Source organism: Ammospiza nelsoni, chromosome 5 (assembly GCF_027579445.1).
Source record: "Ammospiza nelsoni isolate bAmmNel1 chromosome 5, bAmmNel1.pri, whole genome shotgun sequence".
In the NCBI taxonomy this organism is placed as follows: domain Eukaryota; kingdom Metazoa; phylum Chordata; class Aves; order Passeriformes; family Passerellidae; genus Ammospiza; species Ammospiza nelsoni.
The window spans coordinates 35367727-35381569 of record NC_080637.1 but is presented as its reverse complement, the minus strand read 5'-3'; the positions used below and the strand labels follow the sequence as shown (position 1 = coordinate 35381569).

Genomic DNA, 13843 nt, shown 5'->3' with positions numbered 1-13843 from the left:
TTCTTCTTTACCAAGATACCACTTTTGCATTTTACATTCGTAACAATAAAGTAGCATATAGGGAGTTGTTTCTGCTTCTAAGAATAATTCAAATAGTTGCCCCCATCACCCATTTTTGCAGCATAGGTTGTTAGATTGGAGAAGTAGGATGTCCTTGGTTTTCCATTTTCTTAGTGTTACCAGTGAAGCTAATCTTGCAGTCTTTGCATGCCCAAATCCATCAGTGACTGTAGAGAAAGTGAGGGTGCATGAATAACTCAGGGTCAGCTTCATGAGTATGGGATTTACAGTAACACAGATCTCATATAACCATTGGATTATTTTCTGATGCAGACGAGGATCCAACGTCTCACTGACTTTGGATATGAGCAGCTTGGGAAGTGTTGAACCTTTCGTCGCTGTGCCAACCCCACGAGAAAAAGTAGCGATGGAATACCTGCAGTCAGCTGGCCGCGTCCTGACACGGCAGCAGCTTCGAGAGGCAGTGGCATGTTCTCATTTGCTTCAGACAGAATTCATGGTGAGTTTAACAACACACTTGAAATGAGGATTTTTGACATAAGTGGCACAACAGGAACTGTGAGGAAAAAATATTCGGGCAACACCTTAAAGTCAAGGTACAAATTGTTTCCAAAAGGCAGATTAGATAGTTTCAAGAGGGTGTTTTATGTTTTTGCACTAAAGACAGAAAAGTCAGTCAGTTATATCCATGGACAATAGAGATCCCTCTTGGTCTGAAGTCCCATCATAGATGGGCTAAGTATTATGATAGAACTACAGTGCAAACAGTCAGAACTGTAACACTGTGACAGTTTCAAAGAGATCATAAAGACTATGATGAAAACACAGTCAGAGGTGGAGATTTTGTTTATTCCCATGTAAACAGCATGTATGTTTGCAATTTGAGCACTAAAGTTTTAGTCACCGTAAATTATTTTTTGGAGCAGATAGGGACACCCACAGTCCCTGTCCAAAAGGGACTTTTTTCCCAAGGTCCAAAATACCTTTAACAAGCATGCCATACAGCAACCTAGTATACTCAAGACAAAAAACCCTGAAGTGTTTCACAAGTGTACTTATTAGTAAAAAGGGTAAGAATCTAAAATGAAGAAAGTGGCCAGGTGGAAAAAAGTCAGAGCAGAAAAACTCAGGGAAAACACATTACAACACATTACTTTGAGAAGACCTGAAAAAGTCTGGTATTGCCAAACATCAGATGAAAGAAGTTGTCAGAGAAAAAGGAGACCTTTTTTACAAGGGAAATAGAAAAGAGCTTTAACTGAAGCCACGTGAATGTGAAAGCTGAGTAAGGCAGACAAAAAAGATTTTGAATTTTAAAAAAAATCATAACTTCATGTTTAAACAGATCAAAAGCATGAAGCTTACTAAAGAATACAAAGATCAATTGATGATTAAAATGATGTAAAAGTGATTTGGGGAAGTTGAACCAGCAGGTGAGGAGTGACTCCATTATTTGCATCTGCATCGACCTAAGAAGAACTTCGGACATTTCCTTCATCTGTGGCAGGGATAGGCTCAAGCAGATCACTAGAAGTTCTGTCTCATATTGAAGCATTAGTGGAAGGGATTCTATAACAAGTCGATAAAATTAATAAAAGTAAGTTAATAGTCACCCAGGAATCCTAAAGGAGTCCATATATGCACTTACTGATGTATTAACTAGAGAGGTGTAATGTAGCCATTGTGCTTCAGCAGCTGAGGAATCAGAGGGCCAAAGGTAGCAATTTTTCAGAAGGGCTCCAGAATTGATCCAGAGAACTGTATGTCTAGAAATCTGATGTCTAAATCAGAGAAACTGTAAGGAATTAAAATTAACATGCCAGAGCATGTGACCCTTTAGGTTTCATTTTGTTTCCAGTCTGTGCATGTGAATAAACAGATGAGTGCCATTTTACTCTAAAAATAGCTTTTCATTATGAATAATTGCATCCTATGGAGCAGCCTTTTCACTTACCTTTAAAATCCGAAGTTTTTATTAAAAGCCATTTGCTTAAGAAAAGTAAATCCCTCAGTTCTTCTACCAAAACGTGGACAGACAGTGTACACGAAAAATTACAATCATCCAACATATTTTTGTCACCAGTTATTCCATAGGTTCTCTGCCGTTCTGCTGCTTAGGCAGGAAAGACAGAAGAAATAACTTCATCATGCCTAAGCCCCCCATGTTAGGAGACAGTTTGTACAGACAAATTGGCACTTCATAGAATCCTGCTTAGCCAAATTGTCCCACACAGCAGTTGTGCACAGCTTTGGGGAGACAGAGGCACATTTTATTTGTCCCTCAAGGGGGCACAACATGGCTTTGGCCATTCAGTGTTTCCACAGGATTTTATTGAAGAGGTCATGACTCATCTATTCTGTTTTTAAACCATTTTTTAAAATGTGTTTTAAGATGAAACTGTTGAACAGTATCTGTTTACTATGTTCCTTGCTACAGATAATAGCTCAGTAGGAACTTGAGGCATGCAAAGAACGCAGTATATAACCCTCAGCCATTCTGCTCACACAGCTCATTTTAACTAGCTAAAGAAGTACAGTAAGGCAGTCTTCTGGAGACTAGAATTATTGAAGAACTTCCAAATGTGAAAGAAGTGATGAAATGTTTGAAGTTTTCAGTGGAAAATTAAAACATGAGCAGTTTCAGGTTATTTTTAGTTCTTCATTTTTTTTCATTAACAATTAAAGGGGCATTACTTAATTAAAGGGTATATTTGGCTGGGAGAATATACCTGTTTTGCAAGGAGGAAGAAACATAATTTGCCCAGCATATATGTTTTCTTTAGTAGCCTGAGTTGCTACTCTTCAAAGGATAGAATATCTGAAGTTGGCAACAGAAGATAAAATTCATTTCCAAAACAACCAAATGTCAAAAAATACAGTCCTGCATGGGAAAGTGCCTGATCGTTAAATCTAAAAAATTACATCCTCAAAAATAAGAGGGATGAGTATAATGAATACCTGCCTGAATTTTCCTAAATTTTGCCGCATTTTCTTGAATGCTTTCAGAGATCCAAATCATATCTCTTCAAGTGTATAAATAGCATTTAAAACTTAATGTGAGCCAGAATAGCTGCTATTAGAAGGCATCACTCAGACAGGGAAACCAGCCCATGAACAATATGCATATGCATCTATAATTGCATGCAAGTGGCTGAGCATGGGAATGTGTGCAGTTTATGCATTATTTGCAATTTTTAAATTAAATACATATGTTTAATAAAATAATTATATATATATATATATTGCCTATACAGCTACTGAGTTTGTATACTAGTTTGCACATGTTCCTGCTATTTGCAGTCTGCTGGGCTTATTTGCTCCCCTTGTTAGCAGGAATGTTATCACCATATTATCCTGATCTTTTTTTTCTGGAATAATCTCTTTTTTCTCACAGCCAGTTTCAGAATAAGTGACTTGTCTGTGGCTGTGATCCACGGTGTATTGTCAGATTTCTGTCTGTGCCCTTGGACTCACAAGTACTTACTACTGGGAGGAGACCACTGATTAGAAAGTGTTTACAGGATGTAAGTGATTAATGTTATTAATGGTCCCGCTTGGCCCAAAGAAATGTGTTTCTGTTTTCACCTCGGTGGCATTTTTGCATCTGTCAGTAACTCACCAAATGATGAGCTATTAAAAAGTTTCAGCAGGCATAGTAAGGGAGACAGCCACACATCTGGAAGACCCTCACCGACCACCATCACTTGGGCAGGCAGAGGACTCTTGCTCACACATTTTTTCCAGTCTCTGTTGATGACAGACAGAGAGCCCATTAAGCACAAGCTCAGTGTCTTGCTCTCCCTCACTTGGTGCATAATTCAGCACGGAAACCTTTCAGAGGCCATGTACTGGTGGTGTTTGTACTAAGCCAGAACTGAGCTAGGGAAGCTCTAGGTCAGCCAGTTGGAACAAGACTCAGGGTCCAAGGGAAGTCTCAGACAGAGGTCACCATTGGGAAGCAGTAGAAGTCAGAGGTGACCATGAGGAGGGTATGGGAGCTCATTTTGTAGTTTTGTGGATGAGGAAGCAGCATTAGATGCAGGACAGCAGTGAGATGGTTTGACCTCAACAGTGGGGATGAGATTTATGCAAGAATGAAGTCTTAAAAAATGAGAAGATCTTGAACTTAAGATAGCCATCATATGGATGGCAGTACAGTGATCTGAAAAAGGATTGGGTGAAGTACCTGCAAGGTAGGTGTGTCTTAGCAGTAACACTTTGGTTGGCCTGACACAGCAAGTCATTCTTTTGAGGAGCCAGCTGAAGACCAAGAAGAGATCAAGGAAGAAACTGAGTGAGGGAGAGGGGAAGAGTAAAGAAGGTCCATGAAATGCATGGGCATAAGGCAGAGAAGGTAGAAAAATAAAATTGAAACAGCTGCAACCTCACATAGGAAGATGTTCAGAAGCCAAGCTGGGAAGTGGAGAATCACAGCATTTCAATATGAGCCATCTAAATTTTACTTAACTTTGCCATCTCTTCACACAGCAAAGTGCTTCTTTCCCTGTTTGGTGAGCCCATATAAAAGTCTGCTGTTGGGTGTCTGCTTGACAAGCTGTTAGAGACTTCATCCCTGTTCCTTTAAAAAAAATCCCTGCAGAGGTTGGTCATGCTGGGCAGGACCAGAGCTTGTGTTGAAGGACAGGGACCAGGAATCTCTGCTGTACCAAAGTACTGGTAGGCCTGCACCTCTAGAGTAGAAACTAGCTCATTTTTGGAGAAAATCCTTGAGTAAATTTTCCAGCGATGCAAGTCAACAGATCCTCCTCAGGTTCCTAAGAGGCAATTATGTAATATGCCACTGTCTCTTAGGCTAAATATCCCAGGCCAGCATGATGTTTCCAGGTCTTTAGTTATGACTGTTCTTTTAAGTAGAAGTATTAATTTACTGAAGATCAAATTCCAGCTTACTCTAAGACAATTTAAATAATAGTGGCCCAAAAGAAATCAGCATAAAAATGAAGATTTTAGTAAACTGAAGCATTTTTAATGTGATTTTGCCAGATTATTTTAGTTGGTAAAACATCCCCCACAATCATGAAACAAAAAAAAAAAAAAAACAACCACTGAATGTTTCCTCCTGCCATTTTAAAAGGGTTGGTTTATTCAACTGTAGAAACATTGTTTCAGGACCTCAAAATCAAAATTGTTCTTACTCTCTCTTTAACCAAGTTCAGCATTTTGTTCAATGCAAATTTTGATTTTTACTTTTCATGCTGACAAACAGTTTGAAAAATAGGAATTTTAAGTTTATGAGGAGTTTATAATTTGTGTATTTTTGAAACTTAAAGGAAACTGTCACATTAATTACCTACACATGCAATGTAAATCAGTCGCTAACAGATGAAAATGAGAAGGAAAAGAAATAGCTTCAGATTTTTATTACTTTTGAGTCTGAATGCAAAAGAGTAAGGCATCTCATTCTAGTAGTTTAAATAAAAGGCAAATGAGGTCTTTGAATTTCATTGATAAGGGCTAAGCACAAAATTTTTTAAAAGTTTGCCATAAATCAATTTCTATTATTTGCCATTATATTTAATTATTTATGAAGTTCCTGCCCCAGTTATGTAAAGAATTGCTCTTTTTTGCCACAGCACTATACTTTTGAACTCCTATTTTCTGGAACTATAGTGCATTTTAACCTTGGTCTTAATCCCATAAAAACTTTTTTTTTTTAAAATAATTCATCAGAAGTGTTCCTTGGAAGTCACCCCTTCAGTATGCAGCTCCCTGTGTTTATTGAAGGAAGGGTGTTGACAGTCTTGAGGTGGGAACCACTTTTATTCTTAATAACTTTGATGTGAAGAGACAGTTGTGTAACAGCAGATGGCCTTCTGGTGATAATTTCCTGCATGGCTCCTTTGGAAACATCAGTCTGATTTAATTTATTTTTTATAGGAAATACCAATGAATTTTGTGGATCCCAAAGAAATTGACATCCCGAGTCATGGAACTAAAAACCGCTATAAAACAATTTTGCCAAGTAAGTGAGCTAGCCCGTGGTTTCCTACTATGACATTTATTCCTGCTTTGAGAACGTATTGCTGTGAAAATCTAACTGTCTTTGTATTTGCTTGATGTGAACCCATTCATACTTGTATTTATAATCCATGTAGAAAGATAACAGAAGCCCAGTGCTGTAGGACTGGCAAATGCAGAGCTCTCACTGGAAGCCTTAGTAGGTACACAGGTTGGCAGCACCCCAGCCACATGCTGCAGGGCAAGCCTGGCTTATGCTGGTTTTCTCTGAAAGGCAGCTCAGGCAGATGGGACAGTGAGGTCTGCCATGCTTTGCAGTAGCTCCTCATCGCAGCCCAAACCATCCTGCAGTCACTGATTTCTTTCTGGTTGGGTCAAGATCCTTGGGACTGAAAAAAACCAGACTACAAAAAGCAAGTGCAGCTTATCTTGTCTTGTAGTGGGCTTCCATCTTTAAAGGTCCTCTGGTGATTGCTTTTTTCCTTCTCCATGCACTAAACTCTCTTTACAGAAATGTGTTTACATTCCTGATGCAGTGCTGCTTCTTCATTGCTCTTAACTTGTTACTGCCTTGCTATACTTCTTCTGTATTTTCATTGTATATATTTTCATATAGCATTGCTTTGTTATAATTGAAAAGGTGATTGAAAACTTTTCAGTGGAATAGTTTTCCTTCAAAATACATGTTTCTCTGAAATGCAGCTATTTTCATAACATTTGTTGGTGGATAATAAGATACTCCATTTCACTTCTATTAAACATTTTGTTTTGTGTTCTGTTTCAGAATAGGTTGCAGAAGTTTTTACATTACACTAAATATAGACATGAATAGTTGAGGTTTTATCATTTTTGGCATCACCAAAGTGAAAAAGTTCTGTGATTCAAACTATTACAGAACATTCCCACATAAAAATGTAAATCCCTTGCTTAGGTTTGGAATGAAGAATACTTTTAAAATGACAGCATATCCTATCAACTAGAAATTTGCTTTCTAAACCTCTCTAGAATATCCTTGCAGGCCTGTGTTATATGTTAGTCATTCAAATTCACACATCTTCTATTATGAGGTCTCTCTCACCAAAACTGAAAACATCATCATTTGTTCATATCACACCAAGGCCTTGCAGTCAGACTATTGAAAACTGATGGCCTTCAGCATGCAGAATAATCTCAGAAATGTGATACGTAGCTGGGAAAGAAGCTTGTGTGGAATCCTTGCTTCTTTTCAGTTTGCAGTAATATTTTCACTGTGCTCAAGGTTAGTTTATCTATTTCAGCCAAAAGCTCTGTGTATCTGAGTTCAGTCAAGAAAGATTGAAGGCAATTAAAGTCAGAAGGTAACTGAATGCAAGTTGGATACCAACAATCAGACAATTCAGCATCCCTTAGAGTCTGGCCCAGTGTCAACAGGATGTACGCAGAGGGTGAAATCCTGACCCCCTTGATAACAGCAGGACTTTTGCCATCAGCTGCAGTGGAGACAAGATATCACCAGCCCCCCTCTGCCTGACTGGCAGATTTTTAGAAGGAGTTCTCCCTTCCCATAGCATCTCATATCCAGGGTGCCCCAGCCACCATCAGGTTCACCTCCAGCAACGCCTTGCAAGTGCAATGAGTCCAGTTTCACTGTAGCATGTGTTTTGAATTGGGACACGACAGCTGGGCCGTGCTCCATGCAGGTGAGCTTTGAGAACCAGTGTGCCTGTGTGTCCTCACCTCCAGTTAGCTGGGATGTGCCACTAGCTCTATGGCACATTTTCAACCCAAGCACACTGCTGGTGTGCACCACAGCTGCTCACTGACAGGCACTTTGTAACCATCCTTGACAGAAATCAAAAGGTTTGGTGTGTGTTAGCACTAGGTTTTTCAAGGAAGATATTTTGAGGATTGAGGCACATGCTCATAATAAATATTCGTGCACCCCACACCCAGTCTGAGAGGGTTTGGAAATTATTTGAGTGATTAAATAGAGCAGCTTTCCTGGTTTCCTGCTCAGATGATATCAACCCTCTGCTTTGTACACCCGCATCAGCTTTTCCATTCCCGGCACTGGGTGCGACTCCTGAATCAGGGCACCTGTGATGACAAGTGACGTGCTAAAAATGCCCAGTCCTGCCAGCTCCACCCTCTGTGCTGCAGTGGATATTCTCATTTTCTAAGAGATAATTCTGTGACAGGGTGCATGAGGGCAGGTTTATGTTAGCAGATACCACCCAGCCAGACACAATCATGTGAAATGCCTATTGAAAAATAATTCTATATGGAAAACTAAAAAGAACAGGAGCTGTTACACTTCTATGACAGATGTTTCAGTTGCAGAGACTCTTATGCAAACACCAGGATGCTGCTTTAAGTTCTCTAACGTTAAGCGCATTACAATAATATTCTAATTCAACTACTGAGGGGCCAGTGTGGGATCAGAGTCGAGAGGCTAAGCAGTTCCCTAAGATCAGTATTTCTCCTTCCTTCTTCCTGACTGTGACCCCACCCATAGCTCCTGTTAAACCCTGCTCTGTATCTTTAGCTGCATTCCCTCTGCCACCAATCTACAGTATTTCTCACACCCTCTGAGGAGGTTTCCAGTCCTGCACACAGATTTCCCAATCTCTCACCACAGCCACATTCCTGTGGCAGAATAGCAGCCCTGCTGCTCATTCCTCATCCTCTTACTCTGCATCTTCACCTTTGCCTGCTTGTCTCCTGCAGCCCCCACTACATGTCCTTGTAGCAGCTTCCTACTATCTTCTATATCTCCTGCTACTTCTTCAGCCCTACATATTTCCTACTTCCTGTCTCACTTGTCCATCTCAGACCAGAAGCAGAATTCCTGTGGTATTTCAGAGTATGCATGGACTTCTGCTTACAAAGGAGCAAGTCGTTTAACACTATTCTGTGGGTATCTTTGTATGTGCAACACATCCATTAGTTTACCATACCCTGTCCCTCTCTGAAAATTAACCTGAAGTCAAAAGCATGTATTAAGACACCCTGGGCAGAACAGCATTCACACTAAGATGAAGATAGAAACCACTTAGGGGGTCAGACCCAGAAGCCCACAATCTGTGGCTTGTGCTAACACTCACTCTGACATTCCACTAAAGACAAGGAGAAGGTTAAATCATATGATCAAAGCACTTTATTATGAAAGCATATAAACAGATGCTGGAAAACTATTCTCCTGATGCTGAAATTTTTGAGCTCCCTTTCACTCCCCAGTCCTGACTACAAACAGTCATATTTGCTCCAGTTCTGCCCCCTAATGAAAGCACCAATGGAGTTCTTGGAGTGAATGATCCTCCAGTACCCATGGCATGGCAGGAGGCTGTCCAGCACTGCTACCATATAACCCTGCCTGTTCCCTGCACCAGCCACTCTCATGGAGTCAAGTTACATTCCCTTTAACACCCTCCTATTCTTCCAACATTATAAATTCAGGACAACATTAATTTGTTAAAGATGGAGTTAGAAGAAGCACCTTCTAGTCCACTGAGAGAACTATCCCAGACTTCCTAGATACATGGGAAAAAACAACAGTGATTTTGCCTCAGTTAAAACTATAGAAAGCATATTTTATTAGTAAATATAAGTATTTAGCAGTACCAGTGCATTTTCAGACACTTTATAGACATTGATGAATTCAACCTTGCAGTCAACATCTGTCTTTCTGCTGTAGCTTCAGACTCCAAGACTTTGCCATCCTTAAGGATAAGATTATTATGTCCAAGGTACTTGTCATTCAGGAGGAAGCTAATGACTTCCATTTGTGTCTGATGATTGCCTAGTGGTCTGGATCGCTAGCATTGCTCAGGCCTTCCTCTTCTCAGGGCTCAGTTTACAGCACTTGCCTATTTCATAACTGATCATGACTGTTAATTTATAAAAGATTCCTGTTCGGAAGCAGTGTTTGTTTCATTGATTGGAGTTGGAAGGAGGTCTCAGAAATTGTGAAGATGATTTAGCTGCTCCCTAGTAACAGAGGCATTTATCTCAAGACATGGCAATTAAACTGGATGTTGGGTCTGCTTGGAAGAGGTTTTTTAAGGTAGGGGTCAAGCAACACAAGAATCAGAGGCATTGTGTGAGCTAGAGGAAGTGGGTGTTTTTTCAAGGCCACATAGCCTGAGGCATTTGTGGAAGTGGCTAATAACCACTCTGTGCTGAAAAGAAATGAGAGGTTTCCTGTCCTCATATTGTTAAAGGAAAAAAAAAGCTCTAAGTGAAAAAAGTTAGGAAAACTAGTGCAAATATATTTTAACACAAGTTAATTAGGGTTCACGTGGTGCTATTAACCACAGAAGATAAGACTTCCATGTGCAGAACTTGAAGTCCTGCAGTCATTTGCATATTTTAAGAAACATACTTTCAAAACATTATCCTGGATTCTACAAAGCCTCCACTCCTGTCCAAGGTGCTCCCATGACCTCCAGTGGGAAAAGGACATAAAGTATGTTTGGGATCATCCCTCCTCTTCCTTTGATTTGGAAAGGTTTTATCGTGTTCTTAGGAAGAGGAAGAAAAGTCACAAAAGAAATCCAGAAGCAACTCTGAAAATACTAGGTTTTGCTGCAGCATATGTATTTTTATCAGTTCTATATTTTTTGTGTAAACAGCAGGGCCACACACTAAACAGTGTTTTTTATCTCTTGCCAGCTCAGTGCCCACATATGTATCTTTAAATGCATTGCCTAGATTGCACTCAGCAGAGGAGCTATCCAGAGACTATTTCCAAACTGATGTGTCTGTATACTGTCAGAAAACCTTGCTGATTACAACTAAGTATTTAAGCAAATTGCCAGAAGAAAAGATTTTTTTCAGCATGGAAATATTTCAGTATCATGTTTTTAGTGGTAGAATATTTTTTTCAGAAAAAGTGTGAAGAAAGTCAAGTGCATCCCTAGAAAGCCCCAACATAGGCATCTTGCTCTCTGCCTGCTTCCCCCTTTCTGATACACTGTATACTTGAGAATATGCTGCTTTAATTCCAAAATGGCATTGCATGGGGTGGGGGGTCACACCATCACCAATGAAGAAGCAAAACCTTCCTTTCCAGGAGGGATTTAATAACCCCCAGCTCTTTACTCAATAGAAATGGCCCCCACTCCATTCTAGAGCATCCAAGACTGAAGGAAGAAGAGTGTAACGAAAAATGTTCCTCTATTTTGGCACTGTGTCTCTAGACCAGTACACATGAAGAATGGTCACAAGTTGTATCAGATGAGGACACAGGACTGAAGGGAAGAATATGGATTACCTAGTCAAGCTCCTTACAGTCAACTTAAAGTGGTATAAAAGATGTATATTTTATTTCATCCCAGGCAGAGGAATCTTTTCTTAATTTAAATCCAACTGTCCAGTGCAGTCACTGAACACTACAGCTTCTGACCAAAGTACCAAAGTTCAAAGAGCTTGGTGTGATTATGAGCCACTGTCCAATGATAGGACACAGGTTTCAGAGACAGCACGGGCAGACCCAACCTTACTGGGCATTGCCTGGGCCTCACAGTGTTGCTTCAGTGCCCTCAGCTCGCTGAGGTGGTTCTGCACAGCCCAGCACCGTGCAGTACAGGGCTGCCTTAGTTACATGGCATGATCCTTTGCAGAGGGAAGTATTTGGTGTGTAATTCTTTACTGCTTGACAGCCCCAAATAACAGTAGTTTTTTTCCTTCAGAAAGTCTTTGATTCTCTTTAGGAATCTTCTAACTATGGGTTTTCTTATTAATTTCCATCTTCCTTGTGCTCTTAGATCCTCTAAGCAGAGTGTATTTGAAACCAAAAAATCCATCTGACTCCTTGAGTACCTACATAAATGCTAACTACATTAGGGTAAGTAAATGTACACTCTTCATGTACTTTTGAGAAAATATTTTATTTGCCGTGTGAATAGCTGGGTTTGCTGAGGTGCCATTTATTTTATTCTTATCATCTTCATTGATAATTCCAGATCTTTTTGTCTGCATATGTGTGATAGAAGTAGTTTCATAAGCCATTTCTAACAAAGAGCACAAAGTCATGAATGTACAGAAATGGTTTTAATTAAAAAATTACCAAGATGTTTATAAAAAATATTAAGAAACACATGCATTACTGTTTACTTTTGTATTTACTGTTTCATATTGACCTACTGCCTTACAGTAAAGAGGGCTACCTTTAAATAGGGACTGATACCAGTACTTTCAAGATACCAATTGAAATTGGTCCTGAAATTAACAGTTAAGTAATCAAATAAATACTGTAACAAGTTTGTGAAAAGGTACAAAACCAGACATGTTAAATATTCACATGTGCCCACAACACAGCCATTCCCATTTTACTCCCTGTACTGGTCACATGACACAGTGACATAACCAGCATGAATCCTGATCAAAAGCAGTATTTCTAAGTGTCAGGTGAGCTATAGTCCTTGATCACACACACAGACACACACACCTGCACACAGAGCTTTCTTGAACTCATGACAGAATATGTGCTAAATAGACTACAAAAAACTAATTCAGTCATATTTTAGGAATGTAATCCTCTACCTACAAAATTAAATGTTTTCTCTAGAGTTATTACCCAGACCCTCTGCTGGAATAAAAGTAATAGTGCAATGAAAATTTGGCCACAGAGCTCTACAATGATGTTGCTTCTTTAATTAACAGTATATGATGTGTAGGTACACAGCACCATGCCCCTTACCCTGCCTCACTTTGCATCCTGTACTTTCATCATTTCTTATGAAGACATCATCATGTAAGTAAGCAGAGTGGTTCTATTTGGACAGCAGTGACATCATATCCAAGAGCCAGGCCATATGTTGAGTCCTCTGAGGTCTCCCTTTTCCCTATGCCAGCCCCCTTCACTCTCACATATGGTGATTCCTCCTGCTACTAACACCAGTTGAACTGTCAGCAACTGTGGAAAAAAATGCAACCCAGCAATGAAATGAAATTTCACATCTATGTATACAAAATCCTTGGGCTTGCTGGGATCCTGACAGACCTGGCACGGACAAAGTATGTTCAGGCAGATTGGTGAGTGGCTGGAGGACAGTTTGTGCCAGCTCAGGATTATCCGACTGGGTCATGCAATGAGTAGCAGCTGTCATGAAGAAAGGCTCCCAAAAGGAAGAGCCAAGGCCAAAGGCTCCCACACCACCTCATGCTGTTGTCCATTCACTCATTCCCTCCAGACATTGCCAGGCTCTCTCCTGCATTACTGTTGGGCACCCTGTCACTGCACAAAACCATAACTTCTCCTTTTCACGCAAAAAATAAGAAAATATGTCTTGTTTTTCCCATTTCTTCTTGTCTTTCTCTCTCTTCTGCTTCCTCACTGTTTTTCTGACCTTTCTTTGACTTCCTGAACATCATGTGTGTCTTGGAACTCCCTATACTCCCTATATATGTTGTCCTTCCTGCAAAGTTTCATAAAGCCTCTTCTTCTTTAGAAAACAGGTATAGGAGAGTCTTTGTAGATATGAATTTTATTGTTCTTCTTTTCTTTCCTGTGGCTTATTGACTATAAACTAGCTTGAAAACACTGCTGCAATTTAAATTATAGATTAAAGTACCACTGGATGAGGAAAGTCCCAATAACTTGAAGAAGGGAGTTATCTAAAAGAAGCCAAATAAGCAGGGAAATTTGAGAGGAATTGTTGTATCCTCAGGAGTTCATCAGATTGGTTTCCAGAGGAAAAACTGTTCAACTGAAAAATTTCTGATCTGCTCTACTTTTAGTTGTAACTTCTTTCAGTTAATTCTTTTTTTCAGGTTAATTTTTCTGCCCCTTCTGCTCTTTTATTCACCTGCAATATAGATTGATCACATGAATTTAAAGTAAATGCTTTTGTGTCTGTTTCTA

General features: G+C 39.7%; 1 protein-coding gene across 1 annotated transcript in view; it reads left to right on the top strand.

The window, feature by feature from the left end:
• PTPRR (protein tyrosine phosphatase receptor type R) overlaps positions 1-13843 on the top strand; it is a 139401-nt gene that overhangs the window by 108394 nt on the left and 17164 nt on the right. Inside the window, exons 7-9 of the mRNA XM_059473220.1 lie at positions 334-520; positions 5920-6004; positions 11745-11824. Of these exons, the coding sequence (XP_059329203.1) occupies positions 334-520; positions 5920-6004; positions 11745-11824 (352 nt within the window). The remainder of the gene's footprint in view (positions 1-333; positions 521-5919; positions 6005-11744; positions 11825-13843) is intronic.